Source organism: Mesocricetus auratus, unplaced genomic scaffold (genome assembly GCF_017639785.1).
Source record: "Mesocricetus auratus isolate SY011 unplaced genomic scaffold, BCM_Maur_2.0 Super-Scaffold_100021, whole genome shotgun sequence".
Classification (NCBI taxonomy): Eukaryota; Metazoa; Chordata; class Mammalia; order Rodentia; family Cricetidae; genus Mesocricetus; species Mesocricetus auratus.
The window spans coordinates 10,411,974-10,439,090 of record NW_024429202.1 but is presented as its reverse complement, the minus strand read 5'-3'; the positions used below and the strand labels follow the sequence as shown (position 1 = coordinate 10,439,090).

General features: G+C 44.8%; 1 protein-coding gene across 1 annotated transcript in view; it reads left to right on the top strand.

Moving 5' to 3' along the window:
• The window catches only part of Pla2g7 (phospholipase A2 group VII), a 37,394-nt gene extending 10,478 nt beyond the window's left edge, over positions 1 to 26,916 (top strand). Inside the window, exons 2-12 of the mRNA XM_040729308.1 lie at positions 7,979 to 8,134; positions 13,360 to 13,481; positions 14,426 to 14,570; positions 16,341 to 16,434; positions 17,631 to 17,699; positions 18,607 to 18,730; positions 19,909 to 20,022; positions 20,658 to 20,749; positions 23,155 to 23,325; positions 25,789 to 25,937; positions 26,390 to 26,916. Of these exons, the coding sequence (XP_040585242.1) occupies positions 8,029 to 8,134; positions 13,360 to 13,481; positions 14,426 to 14,570; positions 16,341 to 16,434; positions 17,631 to 17,699; positions 18,607 to 18,730; positions 19,909 to 20,022; positions 20,658 to 20,749; positions 23,155 to 23,325; positions 25,789 to 25,937; positions 26,390 to 26,526 (1,323 nt within the window). The 5' untranslated portion in view covers positions 7,979 to 8,028 and the 3' untranslated portion in view covers positions 26,527 to 26,916. The remainder of the gene's footprint in view (positions 1 to 7,978; positions 8,135 to 13,359; positions 13,482 to 14,425; positions 14,571 to 16,340; positions 16,435 to 17,630; positions 17,700 to 18,606; positions 18,731 to 19,908; positions 20,023 to 20,657; positions 20,750 to 23,154; positions 23,326 to 25,788; positions 25,938 to 26,389) is intronic.
• Positions 26,917 to 27,117: the final 201 nt, after the last annotated feature.

The following is a 27,117-nucleotide window of genomic DNA, read 5'->3' as shown; positions in this document are numbered from 1 at the left end:
ATTTGGGCCATGTTTATTCAAAATATATAATACTTTCAAAGCGTTGGCAGTGCCTTAGAGTAAAATCACGTGAACAAGAAAACAGCTGACAGACAAAATAAGATAGGCAAACAGACCAGAAGCCAGCGGAATGTACTGTGAATACCACCCCTCCCCAGGTACAGAGAGCATCTAGAGGTTTTAAGACATAAAGTTTATTAGATCCAAGTTGGGGAATGGACGAGAAAAAGATTCCTTTATGGTGGTGGGACTGAAGTCTAGAGCCATGTACTTTTTCACAGAACTGTCGCCCCCGCCCCCGCCCTGCCCCTGGCCCGGCCCCTCCCCCACCCTCTTAATTGTGCCAAAGCAGCAGAAATCAGCACAAAGTCAAAGTGTGGTTTGACAATGGCCTGGAGGGGCTGCAGAGGCCCTTGGGAAACTGAAGTTAGTAGCAAGAAGCTCAAGATTCCCCAGACATAGGGCACAGGGATGGTGACAGAGGAGGCAATTCGGAGGGAGGGTCACATGAGGTCTACGACTCCAACAGTCCCTGTTTCTTAGAGGACAATGTTTTCATTTGCACGGGATGGGAAATCATGTGGAAAGAGGAGAGAGAGTAGCTGAGCGGTGAGATGGGAGCTAAGGAGTCAGGAAGGCTGCCTTGGGCTCCCTGACACAGATGGGTCCGTGCTCAGGGCAGAGGCTGAGGCAACATACCGCTCAATGTCCATCCCATATCCCTTAAGACTGGAGCATGCACACACCACTGAACTGCCCATTGTGCTGATATATCATTTATGATTTATTAAAGCTTGCCTGAGGATTCAGAAAGCAAAGCCAGCCTCAAGCTATAGAGAGATCAGGCAGTGGTGATTCACATCTTTAATCCCATTACTCAGGATTAAGAGGTAGATGGATCTGCCCTGGGCTACTGGAGAGTCAATCAGAGCTCAAGGTTTTAACCCCAGGATTTGAGAGATCTCTAGCCACATTGAGGAGAGCATCGCAGTCTGAGTGAATCTGAGGAGCAGTGAAGTCGGGAGCAGTCTGAGGCTCGCCCCTTTGGTCTGAGCTGAGGTAGAGGTAAGAGCTAGTGGCTGGCTGCTTTGCTTTTCTGATCTTTAGCCTGAAGCTTGATCCCCAATATCAGCCTCTGGATCTTTTATTTATCATGCTAAAGTCCATCCCGTATCCCCTAAGGCTGAAGCGAGCACACATCACTGGACTAAAGACACACACGATTCTGCATGGCAGAAGACATTCCTGTGTTAGCCCAGTAGATATGTGTATTACCTGCTGGGAGAAAAGCCCCCCACTACTGAATGCCGTGGGAAACATACTAGCCTCAGGACAAAAGCCCAGCAGTTTCTTGCTGTTTCGTTTCCCTCCCTGGGATTTAGTGCTCCCATAGAAGCCAGTCATGTATTTAGTGCTGAGAGCATCACAGGCCGAGGATGCTGAGTACGTGAGACAAGTGGCGTGGCCCGTGAATACCATGGTGTGAATACCACGGTTACTACTCATCGTGATGAGATGTGTGAGCTTACCATGAGAGAAGAATCAACAGAAGAACGGACACACTGCTCTGGGTACCATGGGGTGGGGCTCCAACGAGGAAAGCTAAGAAGATTTGGAGGGAAGGCACCAGGTGATTGGGTAGTATGTTGAAAGCAAGTGTGATGGGTACCTGTCGGAAGGTGGATGCTTTATTGATGAAGCCATGTATCTTAGTAAACATAAACCCCCCCGAAACTTTCTTATAATGTTGACTAAAGCCTATACTTAGCAAGAGGACTTATGGTTTAGCTTCCTCTCCTCTCCTGTCCCACCTCTCTGAGTTTGTATGTTGTTAAGACAACCTCCCATGTAGCATAGACTAGTGTTGGGAACTAACTATACAGCAAAGGGTGACCTTCCCAATCTTCCTACATCTACCTCCCGAGCGTTGGGGTTAAGGGTATGTGCCACTATGTCACGTGTTATTGTTCCTTCTCTTTGTCTGTTTTTAAATTTTTATTGTAGGATCTCACTCTATAGTCTGGGCTAGCTTGGGACTCACTAAGTAGCCCAGGTTGGCCTTGAACTTGGGGCTGTCCTCCTGCCTCAGCCTCCTGAGTGCGGGACATGGCCAGCTTGTTGTCCTAGCTTGTTATTTTCCTTATAGTTTTCAACCCTCTTCATGTCCCAGTGTATGTTCCCATCCCCTCTCCCATGCCAGGTTGGTACCGTTGCCTGTGCTGTTTTGTTCCTGATGATGCCTGCTGAGTCTCAGATGGGGACAACTCCCTTTTTGCTTGCCATGACTTGTCTGCAGACAGGGAATGCCAAGTACACACTGAAACAAAAAGAAAAACCAACCTTTGTCCTTCCCTCAGAAGTAACCACTGAAAACACCCTGGGGATGTGTCTATTTGGATTTTTCTTTCTATTTATGTAGAAATGATATATTTTAAATACAAACAAGACCATGCCACATTAAATTTTTTCTAATCTGCATCAGAGTGTTGGACTCATTCCTTGGGCTCTAACGCCACTCATATGACCCATTCAGATGGCATCAGGGGTGCCACCCAAAGACTCCATCACATAAGAAACAGAGACCATGTGAAGCATGAAGCCGGACAGTGCTGCCCACAGCAGGTACTGAGAAGACAGCAGACATTCATACTTCACATACATTTTTTTAAGTTTCATAAGCCCTTATCAAATTTGGGATTCCAGAAGTCTAAATAGAAGGAAAAATACTTTGCTTATGGAGTTCCCGCCTAAGGTGAAAACAAACCTAAACCCAGACCAACAAGTTGAGGTATGAGAAAGTCCAGCCCACATCTCCTCAGATGCCTATGCTGCATTCATTAGAGCACTGCTGATCTTTCCAGAAACAGGCAAGAGGCTTCTTCACATCTCTTCCTGGTTTGCAGGGATCTCGTTGAAGTTTCGTCTTGTTTTTCAGTCTTGTGTGTGGGGTGTTTGTGTCCTTTTATGTGTGTAAATGCATGTACACACATGCTACCGTGAATGTGTGAAGGTCAGAGGACCGTCTTGGGCGTGGCTAGTCACCTTCCTCTTGGTTTGAGAGAGGGTTTTTGTTCACCTCTGCCTATGACAGGCTAGGTGGCCTTCACATTTCCAGGGATTCTCGTCTCCTCCGATCAGACAGGAGGAGGGCTGGGATCACACCCACCAGCATGTCCAGCCTGCTGTAGATTCTGGGGACCTGAACTCAGGTCTTCACACTTGCACAGCAGGACTTTACCCATTGAGACCATCTTCTGAGCCCCTCCTTGGGGGGGTATATGTCTGTGACATCTATAATCATAGCTCTTGGAAGGTGGAGGCAAGAGTTCAAGGTCATCCTGGGTCACACAGCAGAGTTCCTGATCAGCCTGGGTACACAAGACTCTTTCTTACCCTCCCCCACCCCAATAAGGGAAAAAGTGTCAAAACATTCTCATTTCTCTAGGAATTTGTCCCAAGAGCACAGAGCAGTTTCAGAAAGAAGCAGAGGCCACCTCACTGTCACCCCTCTGTGCCGCCACCGTCAGGCCATCAGGGAACACTGCTTCCCAGCAGAACAGTCCTCCCCTTGTTCTTGTTCACTATAACGAGAGCAGCGTGACTAGAGCACACCTGCCTGCTCTGCCATCCTGCACCTGAAGCAAGCGTTCCTAAGTGTGCCCTTCCGGTCTGACTCCCACAGACTGACGCTGCAGGGGGAGGCATCAAGGAAGCCTCTGAGCCCTCAAGGGCAGCACGGACAGTGAGCAGCTGCTCCCTCACAGCTGCCCCATCATCCCTGTCTAAAGCTTGGTGGCCAGGGGCACTGGGGCATCCAGAGTGGATTACTGCATGGGGTCTGACCTATGGGACATTAGAAGTCCTCTCTAGCACACCTGCAAACCCAGGACTCAGGAGACTGAGGTAGGAGGGTTACAACAAGGCCAGCCTATATGGCATAGTCTCAAAACAAAACAAAGCAGATTCCTGTCTTCTTTAAAACATCTTTCTCCACTGACAGGGGATTTTTTTCCTTTGGAGAAAACTTCTGGAAGCTTTAGTGTAGTACCTTTAGGTGTCTAGGCTAAGCCTCAAGTGGGTTTTTGAAAGTAATGAAGGTGGCTTTTGTGTGTGTGTGTGTGTGTGTGTGTGTGTGTGTGTGTGTGTGTGTGTGTGTGTGTAAGTCAGAGGTGGACCTCGGGTGTCTACCCTATCCCTATCACTCTCTATATTTTTTTTTCTTGAAACAGCTTCCCACGAATTGCACTCACTGATTGGCTAGACTGACTGAATTGCATTCACTGATTGGCTAGACTGACTGATCAGCCAGCTCTAGGAATCAACCCATCTTTGCTCCATCTCCCTGGTGCTGGGGTCACATGGTTCAATGTCTTAGTCATGGTTTCTATTGCTGCGACGTGACCAAAAGCAATGCAGGGAGGAAAGAGCTTGTCAGGCTTATACATTCCAGACCACAGTCTATCAAGGGAAGCCAAGGCAGGAACTCAAGACAGGAGCTGATGCAGAGGCCATGGGGAACACTGCTTACCGGCTTGCTTCCCATGGCTTGCTCAGACTGCGTTCTTACACACCCGAGGTCCACCTTCCCATGGGCGGGGCACCACCCACAAAAGGTGAATGAGCCCTCCCATATCATTAATCAAGTGACTACCCCACAGACTTAACAAGGGTCAGTGTTATGGAGCCATTTTCTCAAGATGCCCCAGTTATGTCTATGTTCCTGTCAAGTTGATAAAAAACTAACCAGCACAATCACGTGCACTTCTATAGATGCCTAGGATCCAAACTCCGGTCTTCATGCTTGCAGGGCAGGCACACCACCCACTGAGCTGACCTACCAGCCTTGATGTAGAAGTTTTCTTAAAAACTGAATACTTCACACAGCATTGTAACCAGTTAGATTTATCCAAGTTGCAATTATTACAAGTTGGAAAATTTTCCCTAAAACCAAGTAAATGAATACGTGAGCAAACAAATATAGAAAATATGAGGAACTGGTCATGCTTTATTGATAGGATCTGTGCTTTGAGCATAAAAATTAGAGATCCAATGTGATGGGGAAAGTATGTAACAAACAAATGGTGATATTTTACCTTTTCAACACTTTCCAGACACTGCTCTGGGGCAGGGAGGGTTGGCTGTGTCAGACACCTAGGCAGCCTGGAGGATAGAGGTCCTGGGAAGGGCACCCAAGAACCTCTGCGGCTTTGTGTGTTACTTCTGCCCTGCTTCATTGTACACGTCACCTAAGGTGATGGCCCTACAGGGCAGAGCAGCCTCACCCTGCCGGAAGCACTTGCTATCTCTAAGGCTTCTTTCAGATGTTGATGGGACTATGTAGCGCAGATGAAGGCTCTGTGTGCAGGCTAATCTTTGCCTAGAGTAGCTTTCCTTGAGGCAGCACATCCATCTGCACCCGATTTGTCTTCCTTTCTCCCCGCCCCCCCATCCAGTGATCTCCCAAATGGATCGAATGACCCTCCCCTGCCTTAGTCAAGCTAAAATTACCAGGGGTGGAATATTCTAGAGCTTTTAAATTCAAGGAGATCAAGAAGGTTAGAATTCCAGTGACAATTTCCCCAGCTGTTTGCAAGTTATATGCTGTAGCAGAGGCTATCTGTAGGAGATGGTAAGCTGAGAAGTATGATGCTGATTTGGAAGACTCCCTAGCTGTCACTCAGGACTCAGAATCAGTGATCTGTCGTTTCTAAGGGACTCAGCACATCACTCCAAATATAATAAGGGTGAGCCTCATCCTCATTAGATTTACTTCTAGATAGAATGCTTTTATGCAGCATATTTCTTATCCATGGCAAGCTGTACACACTGGAAGAGCTCTTTTCTGCCTAGCGACTAGGGATCTAGACGTCTCAGGCTGGAGCCTCCTGGACCATAATTTGACTTCCACATTTCGTATTGGAAAAAAGAAAGGAGAGAGGAGACACATTGCCTCAAGTGTCTCAGGCCAGTTCTTCTCAGGTTTCCATTAATCAGGAATTAGTGTGAAGACTGGATTCCAACCATAAGAGAGACCAGAATGTGCATGGAACATAGGGACATGCAGGATTGATGGCTGTCCATGCCACCTCTCTGTACTAAACCTCCGGGAAAATAACCACGCTGTCTAGTTAGTGCCTCCTTCAGAGTCAGCAAAATTGACACTCCCGTGGACTGTGTGGCTTGTTTGTGTGTGTTAGAAACCATGTGTATCAGAAACTGCTAGGATTCCTATTTGTTTAAGCAGGCATTTATTTGTCGCTTCCTGTATACTAGGTGCTATTCTAGGACTTTGGAAGACAGTGGGGAGGGGGGTTGGGGGTGGGGAATGGAGTCCAGACTTCTTGCACTGCAAGAGCTGAATTTCTAGAGCAAGATAATAAACTAACAATGCAGAGTGTGTCATTTGGTAACAAATATTGGAGAAGTGTACATGGGGCATTAGATCTGTACTGGTGTGGGGAAGTAGTGTGGAGTCCCGTTTTAAATGAATAAATCGGAAACACTCACTGTAAAGGTAACACAGGGGTGAAAACCTGGACATGAGAGTCATTTGGGTGTCCAGGCAGAGAGCCTTGAATATGCGCAGACTTTGGGGTAGGGTGGGGAGGTCAGGATACCTGTGTGCTTGGCAGGTGGCAGGGAAGCCTGGGTAGAGTCAACAGGTGTGCAGTTAGAGAGGACAGAGGTAAGGTTTCAAGTCCACTGAGTATAAAGACAGCCATTATGCTACTTTGCCCTATGACATATGATGCTAATGAGGTTTGGTGGCTGAGGCATAGTACAGTCATCTGTAATTATATTGGCTTTAGACTTTGGGGCTGGGACAGAAGCAGAGAGGCAGTTAGTTATTGCCAAAATTCAAATGAGAGGCAATGGTGGCTTGGACCATTTCCAACAACTCCTCCAGAAGCTGAAGATACACATTTTCTTTCTAGTTGTTATTTGTTTGTTTGTTTGTTTGTTTGTTTTTGAGACAGAGTCTCATGCATCCAAGCTGGTGTTGAACTTGATATGTAGGTAAGGATGACCTTGAACTTCTCTTGCCTCTACCGCCCAAGTACTAGGATCGGAGGCATCTGTCACCAAACCTAGTTTAGGCCATGCTGGGGATTGGACCCAGGGCTTCAGGAATGCTAAGCAAGCACTCGACCAGATGAGCTAAGTCCCTTGCCTGGAGAGATGCACATTAAAGCAGGAAATTATTGCACAGATATGAGAACCTTTTGTTTTGTTTTGTTTTGTTTTGTTTGTTTTTCCGAGATAGGGTTTCTCTGTGTAACAACCCTGGCTGCCCCAGAACTCACTTTGTAGGCCATGCTGGCTTCAAACTCACAGAGATCCGCCTGCCTCTGCCTCCCCAAGTGCTGGGATTAAAGACATGAGCCACCATCACCCCAAAGTACATTTTGTTAATATGATGTTTGCATATGGATCTAACTAAAATATTAGTTTTACTACCCCAATTCTGATATTCTATCATTTCATCTACCTATTGATTTAGGAAATATTTCTCCAATATCAGCAGCCTTCAGAAGTCAAGTAGTTAGACAGGTCACACACTCACGACATCAAAACCAACTACAGCGGAGCATTACAACCACAGTAGACACTGTTACAGAAACATCGTCAAGAGCCCACTAGCTGCTGTTAGTCGTCTGTACAAGACATGCCTTGGGGCATAATGACAATGGGGACACATTTGTTATAATTGTTATGATTTGGCGCTTTTCTTTATAACCAGATGGCACTGTAATAAAATTAGAGAAAATCATATTTAACTATCTCAAAATGTTATGTCTATGCTCTGTCACCCATCAGCATAAGGGATTCTGCTACTTCAGTATCTATCTGAACGCCAGCTCTGAAAAGAAATGTGTGTTTCATTGCTACCCAACATTGCTGGGACCTCACTGATTGGCAGCCACTTAAATCCTCTTCGGTACATTCATTGCGTGGTTTTCCTTTTCTTTTCTTTGAGCTGCCTGCTCCGAAGAACCGTAGACTGAAGCCCGCTGCTCAGCTCCCAAGATGGTGCCACGCAAACTGCATGTACTTTCCTGCCTCTTCTGCTGCCTCCCACTGGTGCGCCCTTTCCACTGGCAAGACCCACCTCCCTTTGACTTCGGGTCGTCAGGTAAGAGGCTTCAAACTCCAAGTGACTTCAGGACGCCGCGTGTGCTGATGTGTGAGCAAGTCCTTTGAAGAAGTGCTCATTCAGGGGCTGGGGAGATAGCCCGGGTGACCCAGTGCCTGCTGTGCAAGCTTGAGAACCTGAGTTTGGATCCCCAACACTGACGTAAGAGGTTGGCAGTATTGTGGGAGGGGGTGGGCCGAGACGGGGCCATCCCTGAAACTTACTGGCAAACCGTCCTAGATGGCTTGAAGAGCTTTAGGGTCAGTGAGAGGTCCTGCCTCAAAGAAGCAAATACGGAGGGTGATCATAAAAAGACACTGCTCATGGAACTCTGGCTTCTACAATCATGTGCACACATATGCACATACACCTGAGCATGCATATGTGAGTGCACATGCTAACAAGGGCTTACACACACACACACACACACACACACACACACACACACACACACACACGAGCATGCACACAGTCATGAGAATATATTCAGGGAAATATTCATTCTGAAGCAGGAAGGGGCCTCACTCTTTTCTCTTTATAGCCCAAGCTGAAAAAACACGTGTTTTCTTGTCAGCTTGCTACGAGCATGGAAAATGCCCCAAACACCTCCCCCTCCCCTCTTTCACTGCCCCTACTCAACTCCTGCCAGGTGCAGGAGCACACTTGCTTTGGCATTTAGAAGGCAGTCTCCAACCCTGTCTGTGTCTTGGCAAGCAAGCTTAGGCCTGGGGAGGTGGAAAGGTGTGTGAGAAGGTTAACAGTCTGGACTCCTGAGGTCCAAAGGGACAGGGCTGTTTCTAAGGCTGAGGAGACCTGGAGGCAGGTAGGTGCCTGGCGTTCTAGAGGAGAATGGACATGGTCACTTTCTCTCTTCAGTTGTGTTAAGTAGGGGAGAAAAGAGGAGGAAGGTTTAGACCACACTAGGAAGAGTAGCTAGGGGACAAGTACATCTCATGTCACCACACCAAAAGGGACCTATCCTACAAGGACATTGCTTCTGGAGCATCGCGAATGCCTGTTTATCTTAAAGAACCGCGACACAAACGTGTTTCAATCTGTGTCCTGTGGAGAGCACAGCAGGAGGTATCTAGAGAATGATGTCATACTCTCTACACCCACAAATCTCTATACCTAAGTACGTGTGCTCACTCTGATCTAATTACTTGAGCTGGTTGGACAACTCTTTCCACGGCATCGACAAAAGGGCTTGCATAACTCCGTGTTGTCCATATAAACTTTGCCCTACTTGGTAATTGGGGAAATGGTTGAATCAATAGGAAAAGGACTGTGCCTTATATTGGTGTTTGTGCAGGTAATTGACTAATACCTCAGAGGTCCATTCATCCCTCAACGCTTCCCAGGAAGTGGAGGCACTATGTATACAGCTGTGACTAAGGTGCGGAGCTTGTCATCAGGGAACCTGTGATCTACTTAAAATGGAATTAATCTTTCCAAGTGTCAGTTTCAGGGATTGAAAACATGTCACACGATGGGCCAACTATTATATATTTTACAGCATTTACTCTAATTGGTGCAGGGTGAGAATTTGAAGACCTGTTTTCTGTCCTCTTTACACATCACTAGAAATCTGTTCCTTGAAGACAGGGTTATTAGTTATTCGTCTTCCTGGGACTTGTGTTAGCCCAATGCCACAGCCATTCTACATGCTCAGAAGTGGACTCATGAATGCTTTCAAATCTATAATTAATAGATTAAAACAATAGATGATTAATTTCTTGTTAAAGGAATGCAAAAGAAAAATATAGGCTATTCAGGTTATGATTTACGTTTGCGTGTGTTTCTGAGTACATGTGTGTCTGTGCGCATCCACACCTGTATAAACAGGCTGAAGTCGGAGGAAAATGCCCAGTGTCCTGTCCTGTCACTTTCCACCTTATTCCCTTGAGGCAGGGTCTCACACTGAACTCAGAGATCTTCCTGTCTCTACCTACCACAGGACTAGGGTTTCAGGTCCCAGAAGCCATGCCTAATTTTTTCTGGGGTGCTGCAGATTTAAACCCAGGTGGTCATCATGCTTGTGCGGCAGGCACTCTTACACATTAAATCGTCTCCCCAAACCTTTCTTTGGGCTGTTTGAGACAGCTTTATGTAGCCCAGTCTGAGCCCTGACTCACTGTGTAGCGAATGATGGCCTTGAATTATTTGTCCCGCTCCCTTTGCAAGCACTGGTATTACAGGCACGTGCTGTCAGATGGGCTAGAGATACAGCACATGCTGATGAGGCATAATGAAAATATAAAATCAAATGCAGCTTTTCTAGAATGGATACATCTTAAGACTCAGGAATATTTGAATACCAAAAGTAATATACCAAGAGGCATTTTATAGGTCCAGAGTTCCCATTTAAATAAAGTTGGAGAGGATTGGGAAAAGATAAACTCTGGTTCGCAAGCATCCAAGATGAGGTTGTCCTGACATCTCTTCTTCCTTGTGATGACGTCAGATATTTGGAGAGATGGAGATGCAGGCTCATGGGATGTGCAAGCTGTTAAGGCACCCACTTTTTTCTGCACCCAGTGTAGTACCTGGGACTCCTAGATTCTGGGTGAGGAGCCTAAAGGAGAGAAGGTTTTAGAGAACCACAGGTTATTTGAAGAGGTTTCCATGGTTTCAGTGGAATTAAGATCTCAGTTGTGGGCTGTGGAACTCTGTTGCTAGGTAGGGTCTCCAAAGCAGCTAAGAGTCCTCTGGGACTCCTCACTGAGCTGTGAGAGCCAGTGGTTTCTTCACTGGTCTAGCCCCCGCCATGGCTGCCTTTGGGTGGGGACAGAGCGGCACACTAGCTGCTCATCACAGAAAGAAAGGCAGAAGGTGTCCCCTATCCTATGACTCTAAACTTATCGCCTCCCAATTACACCAAGCCTGACTTTACAGATAACAACACGGGAGAGGAAGAACCTTTTGTAATTCTAAAAAAGCCCCAGAATGTTCACCAATAAGGTGGTAAAGTGAAAAAATAGAAAAGTATTCAGGGAAACGCCCCGATTTTTGAATGTATCCTGAAGGAGAGTGGAAACCTGGTATAGATCTACTAAACCCGTCCAAGACTGCCCATCTTTTGAATTGTGAGAATTAACCAGCTTGCAGAAGGGAAGAAATAAGGACATTTGGCCTCCAGTAACATGCTACAGTCAGTGTCAGGCACGTGTTCAATATACTCATTTCATCTGTACAGCTGTCCTGAGGCTGGTTAAGGGCCTTTTCCTCCCTCCCACTTTACCGATGGGCACCAGAGAGAGGAGCTAAATTGCTTAGGCTAGAGCACCATCGTTGGTATGTGAAACAGGACCGCTTGGATCCAACACTGGGCTTCACTCTACCCTCTGTCTTTCTTGAAATTGCCTCCTATAATTGCTGTATGCGTGCAGCCGGCCAAGAGATCTGGACCGAGACACCGCGTTTCTTTGAGTCAGTCTACTTTGAATCTTTTTGATTCAGTCGAATTGGAGTGAGGACTGGGATCTGAATTTCTAAGCTCTGGGTGATGCCCATGATGCTGGCCTGAGCATCACCTTTGTGTAGGAGGCCTTGTGTATTGAAAGCCTTCATTACTGGCTGGTGCCTCACATGTGAGTCATCAGTGGAGGGTGTGCATAAGATTGCTTCCAAGACTCAAAGCCTTGCTGCTGAGCAATCTTCAGGATAACAAGGCGGTGCCACACTTCGCATAGCTCTGGGTGTTTGGCAGAGCCAGTGCAGTACAAAACACAGCGTGCCGCAGAGGAACTAGCACCCACAGTTCAGAAACATAGATGTTGGGGGCAAGCTCGATGTATAAAGAAAAATAGGAGTCTGGATTTGTTATTTGGAGCCAACAGTAATTTTTTAAAATTTTATTATATTTGTTGTATGAGTGTTCTGCATGTATACCTGTATGCTAGAAGAAGCTGTCAGATCTTATTACAGATCGTTGTGAGCCACCATGTGGGTGCTGGGAATTGAACTCAGGACCTCTGGAAGAGCAGACAGTGCTCTTAACCTCTGAACCATCTCTCCAGTCCATGGACCCAACATCTAGAAGTAAAGCATGAATTTGACTATGGTTTTGAAAGGAGGGCAGTTGCAGGTATATGGAAGCATTTGGGCTGCAGAGAGAAAAGGAAATTGAAGAGTGGATGGGTCAAAGAACATATATGATGGGCAAGAAGGGTTGGTGGTGTTTCACCTTAGTTCCTTCCTTCTCACAAAATTGTATTGGACCTCGTTCACCAGAGGCTGTATTTAGACTAGTGAATGGGGCCGGAACAGTAGCTCATTTGGGTAGCTGTCCTCATTCATGCCATCACATAGTATCCACACATGAGGAATGTTTGATCCTGAAGAAGAAATGATTGTGTCTGGGATCAGGGAGAATTCTAAATTAAGAACAAATCATAGAGACTGTGTAAAGATTTGTTTGACTTGCAGGATTCTGGCCTGAAATGAACAAGATAGAGACTTCTGAGGTTCGGGATGGAGCTGGGCAGTTGCAGAGGGAGAAAAAGGAATTGGGAGATTGTTGTTTAGTCTCATCTTGGGCCATTGGCTTTGATATTGCTGTGGAAAGATGTCAGGTCCAGAAGTATAGAAATGTACACATTCGGGGCATAGTGGCGCACAACTTTAATCCCAGCACTGGGGAGGCAGAGGCAGGCAGATATTTGTGAGTTTGAAGCCAGCTTGGTCTACACAGAGAAACTTTGTCTACACACACACACACACACACACAGAGAGAGAGAGAGAGAGAGAGAGAGAGACAGAGACAGAGACAGAGACAGAGAGAAAGAGAGAGAGAACAAACACTAATTAGAAGACGTCTGTCTACCTCCATCTTTTTATTCCCAAAAGTGCCATACACGGTTTATACAAAGCAGACCCTGGAGTAGGGTGAGAAATGAGAGGATGCTTGGGAAATGAGTCAGTAATGTGCCTGTCACACAAATATGAAAATCAGCGCTCAGACAGCACCCATGTAACATCTGGGTATATATGTCTATAACCCCCAGTGCTGCAGAGGTAGAAACAGTTGAATTTGTGGTGTTCATTGGCCTGTTACCTTATCCCACTAGTGAGTTTCAGCTTCAGTGAGGATTCTGTCTTCAAAAAACGAGATTGAAGAAGACAGCCGATGTACACACACAGCCAGAAACTATGAGCACAGGACTTAAGTCTGAGGTGGATCGGGTTACCGCCATGTGTTTACATAACATGAACCTATTTTACAGCATGGTTCCATAAGATACAATCGGTGATGTCTGCTGCTGGCCCTGGCCATAGTCATATCCCCAAAGGAAATGGATCCTACCCTGTCGGCTGTACAGATCTGATGTTCGGGTATGCTAATGAGGTAATGTCTTACTTCCCCTCAACTTTAAATCCTAAGGTCTGGCCCTTGCTCTCTAGCACAGGTAGAAACTTGATCCCACAGTCACCTGAGGATGACTAATTGGCTATTCCTGTTGCAACACTTTTTGCTACTTGTGTCATTCTCCAGTTGTTTGTTGACTCCTGGTTAATTTACTGGTGAATCTTATTTTTGCTCAGATTTTTCTTCTAGTCAAAGCATGGTTATTCTCTTCTCCTCTTTTGTGGTTATCTTCAGTGTGGCGATATATAATTTATGACTTATTAAAGCTTGCCTGAGGATTCAGAAAGCAAAGTCAGCCTCAAGCTATAGAGATCAGGCAGTGGTGATACACACTTTTAATCCCAGCAGTCAGATGTTAGGAGGTAGTGGTACATACCTTTAATCCTAGGACTCAGGATTAAGAGATAGACAGGTCTCTTTGCATCCAAGGCCACCGAGAACTACACAAGATTGATCCAGTCCTAAAGAGAAACAGCTCACACAAAGATGATCTCAGCACCTGGGATCACACACATTTAACCCCAGCACTAGAGGGTATAAAAGACAGGAGAAGGGTCTTCAGTAGTCGGTATCAGGAATTCATTCTCCAGCCACGTTGAGGACAGGAAGACATTGAAGTCTTAGAATTCTCCAGCCACGCTGAAGAGATGCAGCAGTCTGAGGTTTCGAGGAGCCAGGATCACGTTTAAGTCTGAGTGAAAGCTAGTGACCAACTGCTTTGCTTTTCTGATTTTCAGCTTGAAATTTGAGCCCCAATATCAGCCACTGGGTCATTTATCTTTATCTTCAAGGACTTGGGAGCTTAAACACTTCCCTGGGTATCTTAAGGGAAGAACGGGATTTGGGCCCTGGTAATACAAAGATTCACAGTACTGCACTTGGACTGTGTTTGACTGAGAGATGCGCCTTTCTTTACCCACCAGAGTGCCTTCTTGCGATTGTATTACCCAGCTCAAGATCAAGACCACCTTGACACAGTTTGGATCCCAAACAAAGAGTATTTTTTTGGTCTTAGTAAATTTATTGGAACACCTCAATTTGTAGGCAACATTTTGCACTTCTTATATGGTAAGATTTCTGTTGGTCCTGTTCTAAAGTTTTATATATATGTATATATATGTGTGTATATATATATGTGTGTGTGTATGTATGTGTATGTGTATATATGTGTAAGTGTATATAAGAAACAAAAGTTACAAGTAGTAAGAAAACTAAGGTTGATTTTCTTCTAAGATGTCAAGGATGGGATTTCTTCTCTTTTTTTAAACTGTGTGTGTGTTGTGTGTTCTTCTGCACATGAGTGTTAATTCATGTGAAGGCCAGAGGACAGCTTGAGGTGATATTTCTCTGAAACACAGTCCACCTTTTTTGAGACAGGAGACCTCTATAGTCTGGGGCTTGCCATTTAGGTTAGGCTGACATATCAGCAAGTCCCAGGGACCCTCCTTCTCAGCCTATGAAACACTGGGATTACAGCTATGTAGCTGGTATTCTTATACTACCATATGCAAGGCAGACACTTTATCAGGTGCGTGATCTCCCTATACAGAAAGATAGGATTTCCTAAGGGAGTAGGCAACGCTGAGGGATCTTTGTCATTTTAAGCATTCTTATTGGAATGGGATGGGATGGAATGACATATTTGTCTTGATATCTTCTTATGCCTGATCCTCAGTTTCCTTTCTTACATCCTGTGGTGGAAACCACAATGTGGTCAGAGTAGCATATTGTCTGGTGGGACCATTGCCTGTGCATTTTGTGTCAGAAAAACATGGGAAAATAGCAGCCAAGCCCAGGCAATGTCCCACTTATCATAAAATATCTCAGTTCATGCCCAACCCCCACCCCAAAGGACCCACTTCTGTCCTACAGTCTGAGGCAGTTATTACTTAATATGTCTGCATTATACCAAGCAAGACAGAAGTCACGAACATTTGTTAGATTGGGTGAAAATTTGAGCTGATGTTAATTACACCTTCAAATTTTTCAGCTTTGGGAATTCTCTTTAAGATTATCTTCAGGTTTTCATAGACATTGCTTTAAAGTAGGAAAATAGCCTAAACTAGAAAATACTACTGTATAGCATGGAGTAATTTATAAGCCGCTCCCATAGCAACCACTACCTTCAGTCTTCATGACCATATACTTATTTATGATAAGAAAATGACATTGAAATGACCATGACAGAAATGATGAAAAAACATCTACGGAAGGGAGGTGATATTTTCCAGCTTTGGGCTCTTTACGGTACTTTATACATAAAAATGGATACCTTATACATAAAACCTGGTTAGATACAAATTTTATTCAAAGTGTTTAAGATTATAATCGTTCCCACCATTTTGCCAAGGACCATGCCCAAGGCAGAGGCAGTCCCATGAAAAGCTCCCTCTGGTGTGTGAATTCACCATCTCTCCATCTTTTGCTGGACTATGATGCTTCCTGAGAGTAGTCTCTGGTTCTCAGATCCTGGCTCTCAGCACAATGATCTAAGATTTCCTGGGTGGTTAGTTTTAAATTAAATGTTCAGCATTATCTCCCACCCTCAAAACAGAAACAAGCAGTGTCCTTCCAGAATATGCCTGTAAGCAGGAAAATTTCCCCCTGTGAGGTCAGTGGCAGTGAGCACTGACCAGTAATTGATGCCCTCATGGGGGAAGGCACACTGGAGTCCCTGGTTGGTGAGTATCTAGTATCTGGCTTTTGAAATGAGTGTACTAACTTATAAAATCATAGTTAAGACTCCATGGGTTGGGGTTTGTGCCCAGAAGGTATATCTTTATTAGCTAGCAATAATCAGCCAGAGGAAACATTGATTTTCCTCCCACTATTATCTAGGTTCAAAGACAACGCCTGCAAGCTGGAATTCTCCTCTCAGGACTGGTGAAAAATATCCACTAATTGTCTTTTCTCATGGTCTTGGAGCCTTCAGGTAATGCTTGGGAGACCAGACAGCTTTAATTCCAAGCCATCCCTGACCAGATCTGTTTTTTTAAAAAAAATAAATCAGATTTCAGCATGTAATGTTGGTCCATGCTGGACACTTGGGGTTCCCTAAGAACTGACTGTGGGACTGGCGGAAAGTTGGGCTGTATCTATCTTCAGCTCTGTAGTCATAGTCTAGAGAAGTATTTGATTTCGGCTGCAGTAGCGATTGGCAAATGGCAACTCAAGAACCAAGTCTAGCCAGCCTTCTATATAAAAGCTGTCTTGGAGCAGAGCTCCATGCACTCACCTTGCACATTGTCCATGACTGCTACAGCAGGGTTGACATGTCTTTCTCATGGAGCTGGAAGTAGCTCCTCTGACCCGCAGTAGGCAAGGCTTCAAGTCTACAGAGTAGACCAGATCCCTTCCTGTGCATATATACACATGAATAAAAACTTTTTAAGTCTTTGAAAAAAGAAAACCTTACCTCCTCTATCCTAAATGTAAGCCTTTGTTTTTAGCTCTATTTCATACGTGATTACAAAGTTGAGTATCTAAATATCATATAGCTAATAAATGACAAAGACTTAATAACTCCAAGCTTAAGTTCGGATCACTTTACCACTGAGCTGTGACCCTAGCTCATGAGAATGGCTTCTCCACCTGGCCCCGCATTTGCCTTTGACAATGAAGGTATTTTTGCATGTCACTGGACAATGGACAATCAGATACTTTCCTGAGCACTTCCTGTGGGGAAAGGGAAGTCAGCAGATGAGAGGAAAGTTGAGTCCAGGATGGAGCTGAAGAACATGGTTGGGTAAGGAATGAAAGAGAACAATTCAATCTGTGTGTGCTGTAGAGTGGATATGCATCAACTCTGAAAGTCACGATGTAATAACTGGAACATTACCTCTGAGCTCCATAAATTCAGAATTCTTGACATTTTAAACCAAGTGGTTGCTCGCTTTAGAGACCCTATGCTATGTAGTGTAGGATGCTTATCTGTGTCCATCTGCTCACTAGATGCCAGTAACCTTTCCCTAGAGGAAATGAAACACCTCCAGACACTGCCACGTGCCTCCAGAGCCACACAACGTGCTGATGCAGGGTGCCATGGGCTCCGTGTTCCTCATTTTCTTAGTGGACTCGGGTTTGCAATTATGGTTGGTAATTGCAATGCTTTTGCCTTTTGTTTTCCAGAACAATTTACTCTGCTATTGGCATTGGCCTGGCATCTTATGGGTTCATAGTTGCTGCTGTAGAGCACAGGTATGGTCTTGCGTATGTCAAATACAAAAACAAAACAAAAACCATGTTAATGTCCTTAACTTGACCTATAACTGTTCTATAAACTTATAAAAGTTTACGTGATGAGAACAAAAAGAGAATGCACTACACTGTCAAGACTTTCAAAAGAGTTATGCCCTGAGAGCATTAAAATCTGTCATGGGATAAACTGCAGCATTTCAGACACTCCCAGTCCTTTAGAACTTGTAACAACTCTATGTGATGGTTGTTTTATTCGTTTTACACAAGATAGAAATGGGGGTACTTAGCTGGGTGGTGGTGGCGCACGCCTTTAATCCCAGCACTCGGGAGGCAGAGGCAGGCGGATCTCTGTGTATTCTAGGCTAGGCTGGACCGACAGCCTCCAAAATAATACAGAGAAACCCTGTCTCGTAAAACCAAAAAAAAAAAAAAAGAAGAAAATAAAGAAAGAAATGGGGGTACTACAGGTAATTTACTCAAAGTACCTAAAACTATTAGGTGACAAGGCTGGAGTTCGATTTTAGAGTTTGTGTTGTATTACTATTATTATTATTATTATTATTATTATTATTTGCAGTGCAGGGGGTTAGAAACAGGACATTGTGTGTATCAGGCAAACACTTTACCACTGAGTTGTGCCCCCAGATCATGAGAATGGCTTTTCAACATGGTCCCAGTGCTGCCTTCTAGGACTGTGATAACGGAGGGGTTATTTGCATGTCCCTAGACAATGGACAATTAGATCCTGGCCCAAGTACTCCCTTGGAGTCCTCTTTTATTTGTGGAAGGAAAAAGTAGAGCAGCAGAGGAAAAGGGAAGTCAGCAGATGAGAGGAAAATTGAACAGGGACGGAGCTGGGGAAGGCAGTCCGACGAATGGAGTGTCATTAAATCTGTGTGTGTTGTAGAGACGGGTCTGCGTCAGCATCTTACTATTTTGAGGACCAGGCAGCAGCAAAAGCGGAAAACAGGACTTGGCTATACCTGAAAATGGTGAAACAGGAGGAGGCAGAGAAAGTTCGGAAACAGCAGGTACGTTCCAGTGGGAGTAGTGGTGCTGCGGTCTTCATAGCACAAAGAAGACGTTCATCAATGTTAACTACCAGTTCTCCCCTTACCTAAAGGTCTGTCGGAAGCTCTCCAATGGAGACAACTCCTTTTATTGAAATGTCTGTTTCACAGAAAAACAAACAAATCTACTCTAGGAAATGACAATGGCATTCAGAATTCTCTTCTGTTAAAGTATATAGATTTTTAACCTCAAAATCGATATTGAAAAAAGACTAGATCTTCAAACCCAGAAGCATCGTTGAAAAGGTTTCAGAGAGATTGCATACAGCAGTCCAAATGTATAGGGCTTGCCCTGAACTCAGGAGACAGATGCAGGCAGACTTCTGTGAGTTTTTGACCAGCTTGGTCTACATAGTAAGTTCTAGGTCATCCAAAGCTACTGTGAGACCTGTCCCACTATTCCCCCAAAAGAAATGTGCAGGCCTTAAAATCCACCTATCTGTGAATGCTAGCCCCATCTCTTGGCAGTAGAAAGATCCTGACCAAGTAAACCTTGTGCTTTGATAGGTTACAAAATAGTGAATGACAATACCTGTCTCTCGTGGTCATTGGAATAATTACTTAAGATAAAGTACAGTGGCTCCTTCTTTATCTTGGGTGTATTAGATGTGTCATGCTATGTAGACCCACACACATTTCACTGAAGTAGACTACGTCACTATGGAATCTTCCTTTCCAGGAAGCTCAGAGAGCTACAAGATTGGCAGGGTCCCTCCCGAGGCTGCACAGGTGGGAAGCAGCTGACTGTTCTCCTGCTTGGGAGAGATAGCTTTTGTGAGTCACCACACACGCATGTGTAAGTGACCCTAGTCAACTTACCAGGTCACCCAGCTAGGTGTGGGACTTGGTGAAATAGTCTCTTTGGTCTGTTGGCATCCTCTCTGGGACATTGTTCACATGGCCCCATCATTAGTATACAATAAATAGAAACCCAAGCAAGTCACACATCAGGCAAGCAAGAGGTGAGCTGAACCTAGCTGGAGCCGCCCCCCCCCCAATCACAGTGCTAGCTTGTATTCCAGCTTTTCATTGAGATGTTTGCAGTGTGTAAACTAACCGATCTCCCACAGGCAACCCTACACAGACATTAAGGCGTTACAATATCTTGTATTATCATTTGCTTCCAATTATTGTTTTAGGTGCGGCAAAGAGCGAAAGAATGTTCCCAGGCTCTCAGTGCAATTCTTGACATTGGACATGGAAGCCCGAAAGAGAACATACTCGGTTCAGATTTTGATGTGAGACAGCTGAAGGTGAGCATTTAGCAAAGCTCTTTCTTCAGTGGACTGTGATTTTGGATTATTCTTTGTTGGCTGTTTTTCTGCTGCATCGCAAGGTATACGATAAACTTTGTGATGAATGGTTGGGCTTGTCAATTTGACCCAATCTAGAATCACCTAGTAAGAGAGACTCAGTGAGGGATGGTCTACATTGGGTTGGCCTGTGGGTCTGTAGGGGACTGTTGTAAGTTAATTGGTGTGTGTGTGTGTGTCTGTGTGTGTGTGTGTGTCTGTGTGTGTGTGTGCGTGTGTGTGTGTGTGTGTGTGTGTGTGTGTGTGTGTAGTATGAGACACTGTCTCATACTACTAAACTGGCTCCAGTCTACTGGTTTCTAACAGGCTACTCTATGTAGTCAAAGATGACTTTGAACTGATCCTCCTTTCTCTCAAGTACTGGATTACAGGAATGTGTCACTATATTTAGCTTGCCTCTGAACATTTCCAAATTGTGTGTGTGTGTGTGTGCGCGCGCGTGCTCGAGCACGCTCTGTGTTATGTAATCAAGGTACTTGACCAGACCTGAAGTGAATATTGATTGCATGACAGACAGAATTACGTCTCTAATACCAGGTGAGACAGTAACTCACTATCCTGTGTTTTCCACCCAGGATGCTATCGATGGGGATAAAATAGCCGTGATTGGACATTCTTTTGGAGGAGCGACAGTTATCCATGCCCTTAGTGAAGATCAGAGATTCAAGTAAGAGAACGAGACAAAGCAAGACAACCAAAGTGACTGGGATAGAGGGCAGGCCAACACAGGAGAGAGAATGTCTCTGACAGTCTAGTGATTAAGGGGTCTTTGGGGTGTACCCGTCTTATTATTCTCTGTATCTGTTCCATTTTGCATGCATGGATGCTTTGTCTTTGTGTATGTGCTTGCTTTGTTCCAAAAGAGGGTCAGGGAGGGCATCAGATGCCCTGGAAATATAACCGCAGATAGTTGTGAGCAGCAATGTGGGAGCTGGGAATTGAAACTATGTCCTTGGCCAGAGGAACAGTTGCTTTAAACCCCTGAGTGAGCTACTTCTCCAGCTCAAGCTTTACCATCGTGCTTTGCTTCATCAAGCGTCTACATTTTCCCAGGCAGACACCATTTATTGGTTCTGCTGCTGAAACCTTTCCCTTGCCGTTGTATTAGAGCAGCGATACACACAGATGCACAGGCATCTCTGTAGGAAATATGCAGTCCTTTGGGTGTACGCCTGGAATAGTACAGCTGGGTCACTTGGTGGCGCTATGCTTTTTAGTTTCTTGAGAAGCCTCCACATTCATTTCCAAAGTATATGAAGCAGGTCATGCTCCTACCAACCGTGAACAAGGCTGCCTATCACCCCACGCCCTGGCTGGCATTCGCTGGGATGAGATCCTCTCTCCAAGTAGTTTTAATCTGCACTTCCCTGATGGCTAAGGAGTACTTAATTAGCCATTTGTTTTCCTTTCAAAGGACTCTTAGCCTGGCCCATTCTGGCCCGTTCTTTTTCTTTCATTGTTGCTGCTTTTGTCTCTAGTTGTTTTGAGCTCTTTGCATATTCTTTGTGCGTTCATGTCCCCCTCATGTGTGCATCTTACTTCAGTGGGGTGAGTGTGTCTAGAGTCCAAGAAACTAGAAAGGGTCCCATGAGCACGGAAAGCAGAGGCTGCGGGGGGGGGGGGGGAATGTAACAGAAGGCAGTGGGTTTAAGTGAGGGGGGTGAACGGAGCTGGAAAGGAGTGGCTGGAGGGAGGGTCAGCCCAAACACGTGTGCAGAACATGCCGGTAAAGAAACCCGCCGCTTGGTAAGCTAATTTTAAAAGCAATATCCCACCCGTATCCATCCCCCATCGTCCTTATTTATCTATAAAGGCTTTCACATGTTCACTCGGAATCTTAGCTTTATGTCTTTACTGTGACATGCTTGTGCTAATATTGCCACCATTTTTACAAACTTCCCTAAGACATTGTTTTTTTTAACTTGTTCGAGGCCAGCCTGGTCTACAGAGCGAGTTCCAGGACAGTCTCCAAAACAATACAGAGAAACCCTGTCTCGAAAAACAAAACAAAACAAAAATTTATCATTATGTTTTCTTTTCTCTTGTCTTTATGGTGACACTAAATCTAAAATCATAGTTATTTGGGCCAAAGTCAGACAAGAGCCAAATTTTCTAACATACAGAAACATTTTTTCTTGAATCACGGCTTATCCTACACTCACGTGGAACTAGTTGTCTAGGGAGTGGGCTGGACCATTTCAGACACTTGTTGTAATGTAAGGGCAGTCTCTGTTGTCATTACGTAGCATATGGGTGGATTTTCAAAAAGGCTGGGGAACAGGACCAAACTTAGTGGCGAGAAGAAAATCCTATTTTAAATTTTTAAAATTTGCTTTCATTATTTTTAATGGCGTGTGTGTGTGTGTGTGTGTCCGTGTGAGTGCAGGTGAACAAGGAGGTTAGAGGTGTCAGATCCCCTAGAGCTAGAGTTACAGGAGTTGTGAGCCGCCTAGTATGGTCCTTTGCAAGAACAGTAAAGACTTTTAACCCCTGAGCCATCTCTCTAGTCCCCAAAGACCTCACAAGGTATGTGTCATGTGTTTTACCCTCTAAATACATTCCTATGTGTCTGGGGTACCTTGTTACCATGAAATAGATGTAACAGACGCACTGTGAAACACCGGAGGCTTTGGAAACAGGCTGGAGAGGCTAATCTAGCAGGCAGGAACCTGCACCATGTCAGGCAGTTCATACAACTCCAGCTCCAGGAGATCTGGCGCCATCTGCTGGCTTCTTTGGAAATCTGCACATATCTCCCGCTTCAAACAAGTAAAACTATGTTTGAAACACAGAAAAGGCAAATTTGCTATTTTCCGGTTTTGAAGAAATTGCAACTGATTTGAGTGCATTTTAAAGCCCCGTGACAAAAATGAATATGGAAAACTTTTAAGGAAGTAGCCTTCTTTGTTGTTATGAGTCCTATAGAAGAGAATCGTGCAATGCCAGGTGAGCTGTGTTACAAAGTCGACCGTGGCTCCCTTGAGATCCTTGTAGTAAGTCCGAGTGGTAGGAAGGTCCCAGTGGGCCAGCCTGTAACCGGTCTTTCTCCATCACTGTCAACCACATCTGCAGATGTGGGGTCGCCCTTGATCCGTGGATGTTTCCGGTGAGTGAGGAGCTGTACTCCCAAATCCCTCAGCCTCTCTTCTTCATCAACTCTGCACAATTCCAGTCTCCTAAAGACATCATGAAAATGAAACGGTTCTACCAGCCTGGCAAGGAAAGGAAAATGATTGCCATCAAGTAAGTGCGCATGCGCTAGATGATGATGATGCTCCAGACTTGAAACTGGGTGGAGAGGATGCCGTGTGCCATTGGGGAGCCGTTGAAAGACGACCGTGGTAGTTGTTAGTTTTCTTTTAATATGGAGAATATGGTCTGTCACCTCCAGTACACTTCCTTCCTTCCTTTCTTTCCTTCCTTCCTTTCTTTTTTCTTTTTTTCCCCTCCCAAACAGAGTTTCTTTGTGTAGTCCTGGCTATGCTGGATCTCACTGTGTAGACCAGGCTGGCCCAAGTACAGAGAGATCTGCCTGCCTCTGCCTCTGCCTCTGCCTCTGCCTCTGCCTCTGCCTCTGCCTCTGCCTCCTGATGCTGGGATTAAAGGCGTGCGCCAGCACCACCAGCTTACTCTTTCTTTTTTGATGTGATGAATGTGAGTGTTTCGCCTGCCTGTCAGTTTGGGCACCATGTATGTGCAGTACCTGCAGAGGCCAGAAGAGGTCATCAGATCCCCTGGAACTGGAGTTGCATGCGGTTGTGAGCTGCTGTGTGGGTGCTGAGAGCCAAACCCTGATCATCTGCAAGAGCAGCAAGTGCTTTTAACCACGGAGCCATCATCCTTCTAGCCCCTGACTTCAGTGAAAATGTTTTTAATGCTATTAATTACAGTGCTTATATTGGCAGATAAATATGGTATTGACTACTTTCACCTGAACACCTGAACATATATGGGAGATTTTATAAGTTCCGACATGCTCTACGGGAATGTCCTTGAGTGAAAGCCATATACTTACATCCTAATATGGTTTTAAACTCACAGTAAGATTATGCAAACCGGGGCTAGAGAGATGCCCAGCAGTTGAGAGCGAGTGCTCCTCTTGCGTGTCAGACGTCTCACAAATGCCTGCATCTCCAGCCCCAAGGGAGCCAATGACCTTTTCTCGTCTCTGTCAGCAAGTGTACGTGAACACACACACACACACTCGCACGCACGCACGCACACGCACACACATGGACACACACACGAAAATAAAAATAAGTATTTAAAAAAAGACTTTCAAGAATTCAGGAGGGGAAAAGAAGACAGGAGAGATGTACCTAGAATAATTCCACTATGGCTTTCCAGATTCCATTTTCATAGTTTTAGTTACCTATGGCCAGTTGTGGTCAGGAAATATTAGTGGGGAAAATTCTAGAAGTAACCACTCACTTTTTAAAGTGTGAGCTGTCTCTGTGACATGATGAAATCATGCACCATCCTGCCTTGGTGGGAACCATTCCTTCATCCAGTATGCATATTCTATGTGCAAACCTCTTGACAGTCACCTAGCATCACCCCAAACCAACTATCACGGTGTTATAGTATTCGAGAATAAACCCAGATCAGTAAACTAGTGAGGAAGGAAAAGAAAAAAGAGAAAGATGGTTACTTTTCACATTTTTCTCCTCTCCTTTTTTCTTTAACATATTGTTTTGGTAACTTTTCCTGTTTTATGTTAAACAACAACAAAACAACACTCTGTAGTATGCAGAGATGGCTCAGTGGTTAAGAGCACCGGCTGCTCTGCTGGGGGATCTGAGATATATTCCCAGCACCCACACAGCAGCTCGCAACCATCTGCAACTCCAGGGAAGACAGATGGATGCTTTATTCTGGCTTCCTTGGGTTCTGTACATGTGGTATGTGGGCCCAGTTCATAAAATTAAAAACAAGTAAGATCTCAAAAACTTAAAAAGAACACTCACTAAAAAAGAATAAAAGAGAGAAAAAAATACTGCATCCCATCTTCTCAGAAGTATTCTGGTTAATGGAAGGTTGTAACTTACTTCTTCAAAATTAAGATACAGATTGCCCGTTAGTTTTTGCCAACTTTATACAAATCGGGTCACCTGGGAAGAGGGAACCTCGAATGAGATATTACCTCGTCAGACTGGCCTGTAGGCTTCTCTTTGGAGGCATTTTCTTGATTAATGATTGATGGGGGAGGGGGAGCCAGTCCACCTAGTAGGGTGTGACACCTGGCTGGGTCCTGGCTTCCTAAAGAAAAACAACTGAGCAAACCATGGAGAGCAAGCTAGTAAGCAGCACCCTCCACGGTCTCTGCATCAGCTCCTGCCCCCAGGTTCCTGCCTTGCTCTTGCCTTGTCTCCCTCAATGAAGGACTGGATGTCATCTGGAAGCGAGCTAAACCCTGTCCTCCTCAAGTTGCTTCTGGTTGTGGTGTCTGTCCTAGCAAGAAGTATACACTAGGGCACATTGCTTTTTCCCCTAGCAGGAAGAGGAATTGTATTTTAGGATCCCCAAATGAACATCTTCTGACCCTCATATACGTAAAGAATTATCAGATTCCACACCCTGTTCCCTTGTTTTGCAGAGAATTGTCTACCTTGGCCAGAATTGTTTATGTACTTTTGTAAAAATAATAATAATAAAATAAAATACTTTTTTCCAGCAACATGAGTTATAGATACCTTTCTCTTCTAGGGGCTCAGTGCACCAGAATTTTGCGGACTTTACTTTTGTAACTGGTAAAATCATTGGAACCAAGCTAACGTTAAAAGGAGAAATAGACTCCTGTGTAGCCATCGACCTCACCAACAAAGCTTCCTTAGCTTTCCTGCAGAGGCATTTAGGTAAGAAACAGCCTTCCTCTGTGACTCCAGTGGCTTGGTTCTCAGGGCAAAGCCATTTTATACTCAGCCCATCTTAGTCTTATTGTAGCTGTTTCCATTTAGCTTTTAGTAGACAGAGCAGTAAATTAATTTAAAAAGAAACATCTCGAAAAGTGAGCTGTACTACCTTGCACTCTTCACTATGCGTGTATGTGTATAACATATATAAGTACTTGTTGAACCTTCTACGGAGCCAGGGTAAATCTGCATGACTGACAGCAGTTTACTTATCTCTAAGCCTCTCAGGAGGTTCTGCGTGTGCTAATGCAATCTGGAGACCTGGGACAGAAGACCTAGAATTTGTGACTCTATGGTGCCGCCTAGTGGCACCCAACTGTTTGATATTCCTGACATCATCATCATCATCATCATCATCATCATCATCATCATCATCATTATTATTGTTATTACAGGGCTTCATAAAGACTTCAATCAGTGGGACTCTCTGGTGGAAGGAAATGACAAGAATCTGATCCCTGGGCCACCCTCTGATGTAGTCACCCTGTCCCCGACTCTGCAGAGCTCTCCAGGATCACACACCCAGAATTAGAAGAGCTGGTTACACAGTTTTCTTTTGAAATTGAGAGTGACAGTGTGTGTGTGTGTGTGTGTGTGTGTGAGAGAGAGAGAGAGAGAGAGAGAGAGAGAGAGATGCAGATCTTAATGTATTTACCCAAATGACCCATTTTAAGTGTACACTGTACTATGGAATGAATGGACTAAGGTTTTTTTTTCATGTAAATGTAAAGAACATAAAGTAGAGCATATAAAATCATCACCAGTCTAGGTCATGTTTTCACACAGCCGGTCCTTCATGTCAAATGAAAAGCTGCTTTCATCTTAGACTTACAGAAAAGTCTATTGATGGGAACCATGGCAGTGAAAATCTGTTGTAAATGACACAAGGGTTTCGAACTTACAATAAAAACAGATGATCCTGTCTTTGGTTTTCTGTACTGAGCAGCAGAGTTGAGTTTGAGTTGTGTGAGAGTCTGTGTGGAATCTGGTAGCATTTCTATGACTTTTGGCTGAGGTAAGAAACTTACATTAATCTGGTCATAAAGTCATTGTCCTGATGCAGGATTGGCGATAGTACCCAATTTCAGCTAATGGTGAAATGCGATGTGGGTGGGGTCTTTAG